Source organism: Oryzias latipes, chromosome 10 (assembly GCF_053564925.1).
Source record: "Oryzias latipes strain Hd-rR chromosome 10, Olatipes_Hd-rR_3.1".
In the NCBI taxonomy this organism is placed as follows: Eukaryota; Metazoa; Chordata; class Actinopteri; order Beloniformes; family Adrianichthyidae; genus Oryzias; species Oryzias latipes.
In genome coordinates this window covers 6017316-6029352 of record NC_136246.1, presented here as the reverse complement: position 1 = coordinate 6029352, position 12037 = coordinate 6017316, and the positions used below count along the sequence as shown (strand labels likewise).

Genomic DNA, 12037 nt, shown 5'->3' with positions numbered 1-12037 from the left:
TGGTAAGTTGACACACACGGGGATTTCACACACACTGTTATTTCACGCACGCGATTAATTCACACACATAGTAAATTCACAAACATAGTAAATCCATTCACATGGTATATTAACACACACTGTAAATTTACTCACATGGTTAATTCACAATCAGTAAAATAATAAACATGGAAAAATCTCACAAACAGTAAACTCCCACATGTTAAATTCATATACATGGTAAATTTACTCACATGTTACACACACACTGTTAATTCACACACATGGTAAAGTCAGGGTAAATTCATCCACTTGGTAACTTCACAAACACACGGTAAATATACACACATGGTAAATTTACAGACATGGTAAGTTGACACACACGGGGATTTCACACACACTGTTATTTCACGCACGCGATTAATTCACACACATAGTAAATTCACACGCATAGTAAATTCACAAACATAGTAAATCCATTCACATGGTAAATTTGCACACATGGCAAATTCACACACGTGGAAATAATAATACACATGGTAAAATCACACGCATGGTAAATTCAAAAACATAGTCAATTCATTCACATGGTAAATTATCACCCATGGCAAATTCACACACACGGTAAAATAATTCACATGGTAAAATCATACACAGTAAATTCCCACGTTAAATTCATATACATGATGAATTTACACACATGGTAAATTCACATAGATGTTAAAATAACACACATATAACACACACATGGTAAATTCACACAGATGGTAAAATAACACACATAACACACATGGTAAATTCACACACGCAGTAAATTCACATATGGTAAAATAACACACAGTAAATTGCCACGTGTTAAATTCGAATACATAGTTATTTACCCACATATTAAAATTAACAAAAATGGTAAGTTTACAACCTTCCATCCATACATCCATTTTTTGAACCAGCTCTAATCCCTTTCGTGGTCACGGGGTTGCGGATGCTTGTCCTGGCTACTGTTGGGAGAAGACTGGACACACCCTGGATAGGTTGCCAGTCGATAACAGGGTAAATCAACATGCACGGTTAATTTACTTAAACTGTAAACTCACTTGTTAAATTGACACAAATGGTAAATTTACACATGTGATAAATTTACACAAACAGTTATTTACACCTCCGGTAAATTCACATACATGGTAAAGTCACACTCATGGCAAGAACCTGCAGACATAAAAAAGTACAACTTTCAGCTATTCTTCCCGTTTGTTTCACAGTTGAACAGTTCTTTTCAATTGCAGACCTTTGTTTGTGGTGCAACACAAACATTAGAATGAGAACTGTTGAGCTGGATTTTCAACTGTGATTATTGTTAAAAAATGACAGACATCATCAGTCATGTCATCATCACAAAAGCATGATGTACGGGCCCTGATGATGTATACGTTTGATTGGTGGGGACCTTTTGACATGTGGAACTTATGATATGACTACATTAACCAGAATGCCTAGAGGGGAAGAGAGGCAGAGGATTGGTCAGAGGGGTTGATAGGAAATTGTGTATGTTTTCTTGCGAGCTTTGAGTGTTTTTACTTATAAATGCCTCCTAAAGGGAAATCTGGTCTGCAGCCTATTTTTTTTTTTTTGCAAGAATCGTGCTGGCCTCACATGACAGAAACACGACAGAACTTGTTCCAAATGAGAACTAACCCAGCTAAACCAAAGTTGCAGTCATTGGATGAAGTTGCCGTGTCAAGAAAAAGGTGCGGCAAATAGTGGAATTTGTGGGGATCGGCGTAATCGCACCATCAAAAAATCCAAGTGGTAATGTTCTTTAATAAAAAAACAGCTCTGTCTTGCGATTTGCGTTCCCGGCACACAGAGATTCCTCCAAAATCCGTTTGTTGGGTCCTTCTCTACCGAATTGTCTTACTCGGCTGTAAAGAGTGAAGCTCATTTGTAGCCAGATGTTCCATCAGCTCTGTAACTTTCACTTTTCTATTCTTTTGTTGCTCAACCCTTTGTAGATCTCTGTGTTGCAACTGAGCTGAAAATAAGCTCCCGCTCACCTGAAGAGCTCATATGACTCACTTCCTTGTTTTTCTGGTCTCATGTGTGTCGCATGCCTCGTGCACGCTCAGGACAGGAGCTGAGTCCTGGTGACGTTTCAGAGTGACACCACGAAAACAAGGCTATAAAGAATCAAACTCAATTCTGTGTTGGAGTCTCAGATGGTTCTGATCACAAGTTTAAGCTTTTATGAACTAAGTCAGTCAGCAAAAGTTGAGTTTTCCTGACAGGTCTGGATCTAATTGAGCTCTGAGGAATCCCTGGCGTCATTGAATGCATTTTTTCTTTCATGTGTTTGGTTGCAGCTCCAGCTCCTGGTGGAAATTGTCTGGCCGCTCTTCATCTTCTTCATCCTCATCGCAGTGCGCCTGAACTACCCTCCCTACGAGCAGCATGAGTGTGAGTCCACCACCTTCCTGTTGGATGGTTTAGCAGCAGATCCGCCTGAACAGTAAATCAGTAAACAAATTGAGAACAATCGAATGTAAAAGACGTGACTTTTCTTCATGCTTGTTTTAGTCTGAAGCTAGTTTACAGGCTTCCCTCCAGTTCATCCTTCACTTGGAGAGTTTAACAAGAAACTTTGCTTTTTTCATCACAGATTACATGAAAACCTGTTTTCACTTTTTAATTTAACTAAGTGAATTTAAAGGAAAATACAAGCTAATACCTGATCAACAAATTAAACTGTGCTTTCTAAAGAAAACAAACAGATTTTATTAAACCTGCATAAATGTTCAGTCAACAACAAACTGTTATGTTACCGGTTATTTATCAGCATTACCAATGTGAATTTATGGATGTAATACAGCCAGAGAAATGTAAGCATTTTTCTAAATGAATAACTATCTTTTAGTGGGGGAGGTTGATCTGGAATAGTTTTTCCTAAAGTGAGCAGCAGAAAGGTTAAAAGTTATAGCACAGAAAACTGTACTGTAACACAACAGTTTGTGCTTCAACACAGATGTGTTTAGTGTTTAGCAGAAGCTAATCACAGACAAACGTGAGAAACAGTCAGGAAAACGTTCATGTCTTTTGAAAGAGATTCCGTTCTCTTCTGCCAGAGGAGAACCGGCAGGAGAACAGATGTTCACAGTGCTGGAAGCCCGTGGCCCGCTCCGCATATTTTCTAAGTCACAAAGAGAATTTTTTATCCATTTTTTCATTTGATCCTGATTTACAACAATTTGAATAAAGAAATGGTCATAAATGCAATATTTATCTTAATTTTCTTTATAAATGTCCTCCATCATCAGACAAAAGGCTACAGGAACCTGTTGAAAACACCGAAAAAACAATTTTCATCAGAGGGGGTCTTCAACTCTTTGTATTTAATTTCTTTTGTGATATTTTGGGTGTGAGGGAGAAAAGCAACAGCTGACTATGAGGTCACGTTCTGCAAGAACACCATTGTTCTGTATCAAGCTGCTTCGGGAAAATGTTAAGCAATTCAGAGATATCGTTTTGGCTCATTGTCCATCTCAGATGGTTGCTTTCATTTGGGCTTGTGAAGATGATGCTCTTCATAATGTTTCTCCAAATGCAAAAGAGGGATTGTGGCTGGTCAGTCACCATAGAGGAACCCTCAGTCAGGACCCGGGGGGGGTAAGCAGGCGTGCCCCCCCCCCCCCCCCCAAGCTGTTGGACTGTGTGAGTGCTGTGGTCGGTTGAATCTGTATTTTCCAATGGTCAACTTGAACGCATCAATTTAATGCCACTGGTTGATCTGCTTCAGCCGGTGTATCCGCCTGCTTCAGCCGGTTGATCCGTTTGCTGCAGCCGGTTGATCCGCCTGCTTCAGCCGGTTGATCCGTTTGCTGCAGCCGGTTGATCCGTCTGCTGCAGCCGGTTGATCCGTCTGCTGCAGCCGGTTGATTCGCCTGCTGCAGCCGGTTGATCCGTCTGCTTCAGCCGGTTGATCCGTCTGCTGCAGCCGGTTGATCCGTCTGCTGCAGCCGGTTGATCCGTCTGCTGCAGCCGGTTGATCCGTCTGCTTCAGCCGGTTGATTCGCCTGCTGCAGCCGGTTGATCCGTCTGCTGCAGCCGGTTGATCCGTCTGCTTCAGCCGGTTGATTCGCCTGCTGCAGCCGGTTGATCTCCTGCAGCCGGTTGATCCGTCTGCTGCAGCCGGTTGATCCGTCTGCTTCAGCCGGTTGATTCGCCTGCTGCAGCCGGTTGATCTCCTGCAGCTGGTTGATCCGTCTGCTTCAGCCGGTTGATTCGCCTGCTGCAGCCGGTTGATCCGTCTGCTGCAGCCGGTTGATCCGTCTGCTTCAGCCGGTTGATTCGCCTGCTGCAGCCGGTTGATCTCCTGCAGCCGGTTGATCCGTCTGCTGCAGCCGGTTGATCCGTCTGCTTCAGCCGGTTGATTCGCCTGCTGCAGCCGGTTGATCTCCTGCAGCCGGTTGATCCGTCTGCTGCAGCCGGTTGATCCGTCTGCTGAAGCCGGTTGATCCGTCTGCTTTAGCCGGTTGATTCGCCTGCTGCAGCCGGTTGATCTCCTGCAGCTGGTTGATCCGTCTGCTGCAGCCGGTTGATCCGCCTGCTGCAGCCGGTTGATCCGTCTGCTGCAGCCGGTTGATCCGTCTGCTTCAGCCGGTTGATTCGTCTGCTGCAGCCGGTTGATCTCCTGCAGCTGGTTGATCCGTCTGCTTCAGCCGGTTGATTCGCCTGCTGCAGCCGGTTGATCCGTCTGCTGCAGCCGGTTGATCCGTCTGCTTCAGCCGGTTGATCCGTCTGCTTCAGCCGGTTGATCCGTCTGCTGCAGCCGGTTGATCCGCCTGCTGCAGCCGGTTGATCCGTCTGCTGCAGCCGGTTGATCCGTCTGCTGCAGCCGGTTGATCCGCCTGCTGCAGCCGGTTGATCCGTCTGCTTCAGTCGGTTGATCCGCCTGCTGCAGCCGGTTGATCCGCCTGCTGCAGCCGGTTGATCCGTCTGCTTCAGCCGGTTGATCCGTCTGCTTCAGCCGGTTGATCCGCCTGCTGCAGCCGGTTGATCCGTCTGCTTCAGCCGGTTGATCCGTCTGCTGCAGCCGGTTGATCCGTCTGCTGCAGCCGGTTGATCCGTCTGCTTCAGTCGGTTGATCCGCCTGCTGCAGCCGGTTGATCCGTCTGCTTCAGTCGGTTGATCCGTCTGCTGCAGCCGGTTGATCCGCCTGCTGCAGCCGGTTGATCCGTCTGCTGCAGCCGGTTGATACCTTCCCGAAATTCTGGTGTCACTTTTCAGAATCCGGGTTATCGGATGCGATAACCATCTGATGCAGGAGTTAAAAAGAAAGTTATTGACACAGAGCTCCTCGTGGTGTTTATCAAAGTCGTTTATGGTTGTGTGTCATTCTGTTCCATGTGCTTATCTACAGGCCACAAAGTTCAGAATTGATAAAGTTATTAAAGCTCAAAAATGAGCTAAATAAACAAAATGAGGAGGAACACTGATTTTGGCTGCTGGTCCTCCAGCTGCTGGATTTGCTTGGAGCTGCTGATGGTGCTCACACACCACCACAACAAAGTGAAGCAAACACAGAGCTGTGTATTGACTTTTCAGGGAGATTAAGGTCTACAGGAGAAGCTGGCGGTGATGGAATTTCTCTGATTCCTGAATATTGTTTAGTTGCACGTGCCACAGGTCAAACCCTGACCCGCTGTTGGGGTCACCCTGCCTCTGCCAGTCTGCTGAGCTGCTTCCTCCTCACCTTTGACCCCTCCCCTAATCCATCTAGAATGAGACTGTAGTGTTTCTGAAGCCGCAGACAGGTGGATCCCACATGAAAGGTACAGCCTCAGGGCTCCATGTTTGCAGGCGTGAAACCAGCGGGACAGGAATGCAACTGAGCTCAGTGTTACGCTGACGGAGCTGCATCCATCACATGACGGCAGTTGTTCTTCAGGAGCCGTGGTCTTCCTGTTTGCCTGTGAAAGCAGGAGAAGTCAGGGCGCTCCTGCCGCAGCCTCTGCAGTGATTCATGATCTCGACATGTTCGTACTCGCCACCCTGGATTCTGAAGGCCTCGGAGAAAGTTCCAGCAGATCAGAGAAGAGCTGACCTCACCTGGGCAACAGAATCCACCTCAGCGCCGCGGCTCTAGCGTGTTTACACTGTTCAAAGCGCTGCCGCCGCATCAGGACGATTTTCCTTTCAGTCCTACCAAAGCCTTTTCTGTGCAGACGCTCATTTGTCTCAGATCAAAATCCCACCTTTATTCCACACCATTGTTTGCCCTGGCAACTAATAACTTCTCTAAACGTGGAGGGGGAGGCTTTCGTTTGCTCAGCTCCATCCGTCCATCCATCCTTCGCCCACGCCGCTTCATTCTTCATGCCTGTGCTTTCCAATAACAGCAAGATTCCTGCCTCCCTTCAGCCCTAGTGAAAACTCCAGCCAAGCCCAGATGTGGTTTTTCTCTTGGGACACGGATGGAATAAATAAATAAAACGTATCAATCAATCAGAATGAAGTCTGATCTAAGCCCCGCCTCCTGAAGCTGAAAAATTCAGGGTAAATTCAGCTCTTTTGTACGTTCTTTATAGTGAGAACAGCTGAACAACAACAGTTTCGGTTTCTGTCATTAGAAGTTTGAAAGACTGAGGACCTCAGAGTGTAGATTTACTCTGCTGCTTCAAGGAAATAGTGAAACCCAGCAGTTAGCCCTCAGCTGCATGATGTTTTCTTGTGCAAACATGCTGCCCCATTCACTGTGTCGTTAAAACGTCTGCTTGGGGTTTTCTGCAGAAATGGAGAAGTATTACAACACACTACAACACACACACTACAACACACACTGCAGAAAATCTGCCCTTTTGATCCAAACAAAAGAAAAAAAGCGTTTGCTGTTTTCTGAGTCTGTCTGAACGGAGCTGTGGCTTAATGACAACTTTAAAAGAAAATATAAAAAATAAACGGGATACACTGCAAACGTATAAAAATGCTGGTGAAGCTGCACATTGAAGAAGCTGAAGCTTTTTTCATTCATGTTTTATGAATACAGAAGTGAGACAAAGCTGAAGTCTATGCAGAAATCTCCTGAAGGAGTTAAACTTCTTATGACGGAAGCAACCGAACACAGGAAAACAGAGGCTCACTCTGTTCTGGTTTGAGCTAAAAGATGATTTTAAGAAACTGCAGCAACTGATTTTGAGGCGGATCTGCTTGATGGTCCCAGGTGTGCCGCAGGAACAGAGGAGTTATGGTTTGAAACATGGAGTCAAGGTTCAAATCCGTGTTTCAGAGGACACCTCCACATCTGAGCCCAAACACAGACGTTTGTCTGAATGATGATGGGAATCTTAGAGGTTTTCCTCATTTACAGCTTTGTGACTGCATTTAACGGAGCGATCTGTTGAAGCGTTAGCTGTCTTTCTACATGCCATCACCAATTTGGATCATTACCTTCCACTTGCGGGGTCATGGAAGCAGCAGCCTCAGAAAGAAAGTATAGAAGTCCCGTTTCCACCTCTGAGGGGTTCCCTGAGATGTGAAATCTCTGCAGACTCTGCCGCAGATCCTTCTCCCAGTTAAAAAAGCCTCATAATACCTCACTAAGAAGGTTTTGGGATTCCCTCCTTCACACCTTCAGCTCTCCATGTGGACGAGCAGGTCTATTCAGAGCTTCTCCCGAATGACTGATCTAAACCTGTCTCTCAGGGAGACCCCCATAACACAAACTAGGAAGTAGCAAACGTTGCAGTTCCTCCAATGACCACTAGAGGCAAATTAGCCAAGTGAGCAGATCTCAAACTCAAACTTCCATATTGAAAATTCCTGTTTGACACAGAAATACATCTTTGTACTTTCTGGTTTCTGAAGTTTTGTTTGTTTTCATTCTTCATTTATTATTGTAACGTCTTGGGGGAAGATGGTATTTTTAATTCAGTTGTTGATAGAGCTCAAAGTTGCACTCATTTTAGTGTGTACATTTTGATTGGGTGGTGGGCGGCCCCAACAGAGCTTTAAAGTCTGTCTCTGTTGATCTGTTGTAGAAGCGTTTTCAGTGGTCTTTTAATTATGATTTTGCCGTTTTTAGCCAAAAACGGCAAAAAAACGTGTGTAAATCTCTTGGACATAGTTTCTGCAGAGCGGCAGGAGTTGAACAGAAATTCACCTCTGAGTTTTGGGCGGAACTGTTGGTGCAGACCAACCCTGCCCTTCACCCCCCCCCCCCCCCCCCCCCCCCCGGAACTGAGGGCTCTCTTTTTACCAGCTCTCCCGCTAGCTTACAGCCTCACACCACCAAACTAACAGCAAAAATGGCAGCAATATCAGAGCTATCCAGCTGTACAGTTTAGAGCAGGGGTGGCGAACAAGTTTGACACCAAGAGCCGAATTTTTTCACTGTGAGAGTCAAAGAGCCACACCACACACTGATCTGCCAAGACGTACTCACACAAACACACAATTAAAGCCGTATTATTTTCCATAACACACTCCTCTCCCTATAATACAACAGCAAATGCAGCTTAGCCAGAGTTAACACAGCGACTACCCTGGAGGTCAGATACCCCCTCCACACACACAGGCACCTCTCTCTCATCTCACTCTTTTCTCTGCCTCTCTCTGACACACAACTACTCAGTGACGTGTGTTCAGGTTGATGGCTGGTAAGTCTAAATCTGAGGTCAGATTTACGATGATAAAAACTGAATATTTCATTGTTTATCCAAAAGCATTTAACTGGTAATTCTTTGTATTTCAAAATTCCTCTTTCAATGACACTTACACCAACAAATACACAAACATCTGGACAGACTATCCTTCTGGTGTCTAAGTAATTCTTATTCACAATAAATACATTAAATATATTACATTTCAGATGTAAAAATGTTTTACGTTTCTAACTTTTTTTTTTTTTTTAAACTAATGATTGACTTTTGCATGAAAAACTGATAATTGATGGAATGTTGAAATATTCACATCAGCATGCTCAGTCAGGTGCGTTTTCCAAACAACATTTCAGAATTTCTCACCTTGCTGCAGTGATGGATGATGATCTCAGTGGGATTTCTCTTGTTTCTAATGATCCTCTGCAGATCAGGTTTATATTCAGTTGTAGCCCCTTTGATCAGTTCCTTTACGTGAGTGTTGGTCAGAACGGACCGATGCCTTGATTTTCACGTGTTTCAAGGTAATAAACAGGGACGGGCAGACATTGAGGAGAACATCGACAGCAGCTTGAGAGCAGCTCTTTGACAGACGGGTATTTCTCTGTTCTCCAAAACATAACAGGGCCTTCTTTCAAAAGAGATTTCAGCTCAATCATCTCCGGTTCGCTCGCTGCCTCATCAGTGACAAGCGGGGATCTCAGGCAGTCAGTCTCTGCATTAAAGGGTAGATGAGAAAAGTGACCTGCGGTTGTTTCTGCTGTAGCTCCTCAAACCACAAAGTAAAGTTTCCGTCCAGTTGTGTGGTGTCACATTCTGTGCTTTATTCATTTGGATTGCAGCTTTCTGCTGTGAGCTGCACAAAGAAGGAGAGTGGGATGATGGCCTTTTTGAATGTGCACTTAGAAAAGCTTCAACTTGTTAATAAAGGAGACAATTTGTGTCAGATGATCAGGAAGAGAACAATTTCATTGCTTCCAAAAGCTCATAATAATAAACATAGTGACTTGCCATTCCGTTCAGTAAAAAAGTAAGATTCTATCCATTGTTCCAGAAACGTCCTGTGTTTCACTTTATACTCTGAATTAAGCCATTTTGACCATGAGGGTAACAGTCTGCACGCACATCAAATGTTTACTCATTTTTTCCAACATTGGGCGTAACCCACTCAAATGATTGGCAGTCACGTATGTGTCGGGAGCAGGATCAAGACACACACACACTCTGTCAAATTACATTTATTATTGTTTTTTTATTTATTTTTAAAACCCTCTGATGGTTTGAGTGTGGTTTAAGAGGGAAAAAACTATGAAATGAGGCACAGTATGTAAAAAATATGATGAGACGCAAGGAGCGGCATGCTGATTGGCCGAGAGCCGTGTGTACGCCACCCCTGGTTTAGATCCAGATTCCAGCTCAGACGAGGAAAACAAAGACGTTCATGGATCTATTGGTCTGCATCAGAATGGAGCAGAGCAGAGAGGCTGTGGCCCACCCAACATTTTTTAATGGAACAAATATGCTGTTTGAAAAACAGCATATTTTTGTCTGTTCCTGGTTCAAAACAATTTGAAAAAATGCTTAGAAATACAGTTTTCCTCTTAATTTTCTTCATATATGTCCTCGTTTATGAGAACAGCAAAAACATCATTTTCATAGGAGTGCGTAATTAAGTTTGACTTTTTCCCACCTGAAGTTGTTGAAGTGGGCGGGGCAAACTTTGATAAACAAATCCGACCCACTTTAGGCTTCATTTTCACTGTGCAGAATCCAGTGGTATGCTGTCCATGGTTCACACTTTTCTTTATTACTGACAATACAAAGTAGGCTGCCATAACCCGTCTGTCACCCTCAGACTGTCCCCTTTTTCTGGTTTGTGAGCAGGGACTCGAACCCCTCCGGCTTACACTTAGATATTCACATTGTGACTTCCAGATGATCCACAGAGGGAACCCAACCTTCACTAAAGCCTTTAACGTCTTCTTGAATAGAGTTAAAACAAAGTTTGAGAGGCTGTGTCTGTAAATAAAGGTTACGGTACAGATTTTAAAATAATATCTGAAGATTTCCTCCATAAATGTTGGTGACAAACCGGCTGAGCCTGGTTCTGGTGGGACAGGATGTGAAGGTGTTGTGGACAAATCCACCGCTCAGAATGTCCAAATAAATAAATAATCTGATAAATAATCAATGTGGCCGATCAGCAGCAGGTTGATGCTCTAGTACTGCTGCAACGTAAACCATGACTGTGAGTTCAGATGCTTTGCCTCAAATCAGACAGGAAGTCCCGCAGCACGATTTCACGATCCTCCGTCACACTTAAAGAAACGTTCAGACAACAAACCGACCTTAAAGAAAGAGCTGAGAACTTGAGCCATAAAGATCATTCAGACATTCCTGATTCTGCTGACGTTTGTCTTTTTCCCCTCCACCCAGCTTTCAAAAACATTTTGTTTTTAATCACTTCAACAGAACTTTTGTAAAGATATTAGACCCTCTCTGAGTTTATAAGAGGTTTCTATAAAGGAAATATTTAGATTATTTATTTATCTATCCGTGGTTTCTCCATTTCTTTTCACTTTGTTATTGATTACTGATTGAGTGCGGGGTGCGTTGAGCAGTGGCGGCAGCCTGCTGGCTGACCTGTGGACCTCCTTTTGCTCCGCCTCTTATCTTATCGCTCCCGATTGAAAAGAGCGCAGCTGGCAGAAAATGCCTCTGATAGCAGCGTCTTTGCACGCCGTGAAGCTGCAGGGCGAAGGTCACACCTGCAGCGGCGATGCTGTAACCCTGAGCCAATCAGAGGTTATCTCCCCGCCGTGCTTCAGGTGAGCGTGTGCTCGCTCAGTTCCAACGAGGCAGGAGATAAAGACGAGCTGTTGTGGACGGTTGGAGGCAAAAACACAGCAACGTGAGGAGAGGCACAGATGTACGAACTCATGATGATGAGCGCACCGTTCTCAAGAGGAGGGACTAATCCCTCAGTGTCAAGATGATTTTAAGGCGGAATCTTTTGACCCTCTTCAGTGTGGGATGGAAAGTTTAAAACCCACCAACTTTACCGTGAATGAATTTAAAACTGAGAGCAGGAAAAGAGTAAAAGCTCCGTGTTCTCCATATTTATTTGTCCCTCATCTGTTCCACTTGCTTTCGTTCCAATCGGAGTAGTGTCTTCATTGTTGGTGTTTCAAGTGTCTGATTGACTACAAACACATCTGCTGGAGGTTCATCAGGTTTTAGAAGCTGGATTACCCAACTTAAAAAAAATAAAGACGTAGATGACTGTTGTTGCCATGACAACTCACACCAAGTTGCTCATTTGTGTTAAATCTTTTTTTTATTGAATTTTTATATAAAAGCTGATCAAATAAAATTGTATTTATCAAGGATGTTAAACAATGTTTACATAAAGT

The 12037-nt window shown here is 44.2% G+C and overlaps 1 protein-coding gene across 2 annotated transcripts in view; it reads left to right on the top strand.

Annotated features, from left to right (window-relative positions):
- Window positions 1–12037, top strand: part of abca1b (ATP-binding cassette, sub-family A (ABC1), member 1B) — a 53623-nt gene that overhangs the window by 7829 nt on the left and 33757 nt on the right. For both annotated transcript variants that reach the window (XM_011473151.4, XM_078953876.1), the window contains exon 3: window positions 2337–2430. In XM_011473151.4, the coding sequence (XP_011471453.1) occupies window positions 2337–2430 (94 nt within the window). The remainder of the gene's footprint in view (window positions 1–2336; window positions 2431–12037) is intronic.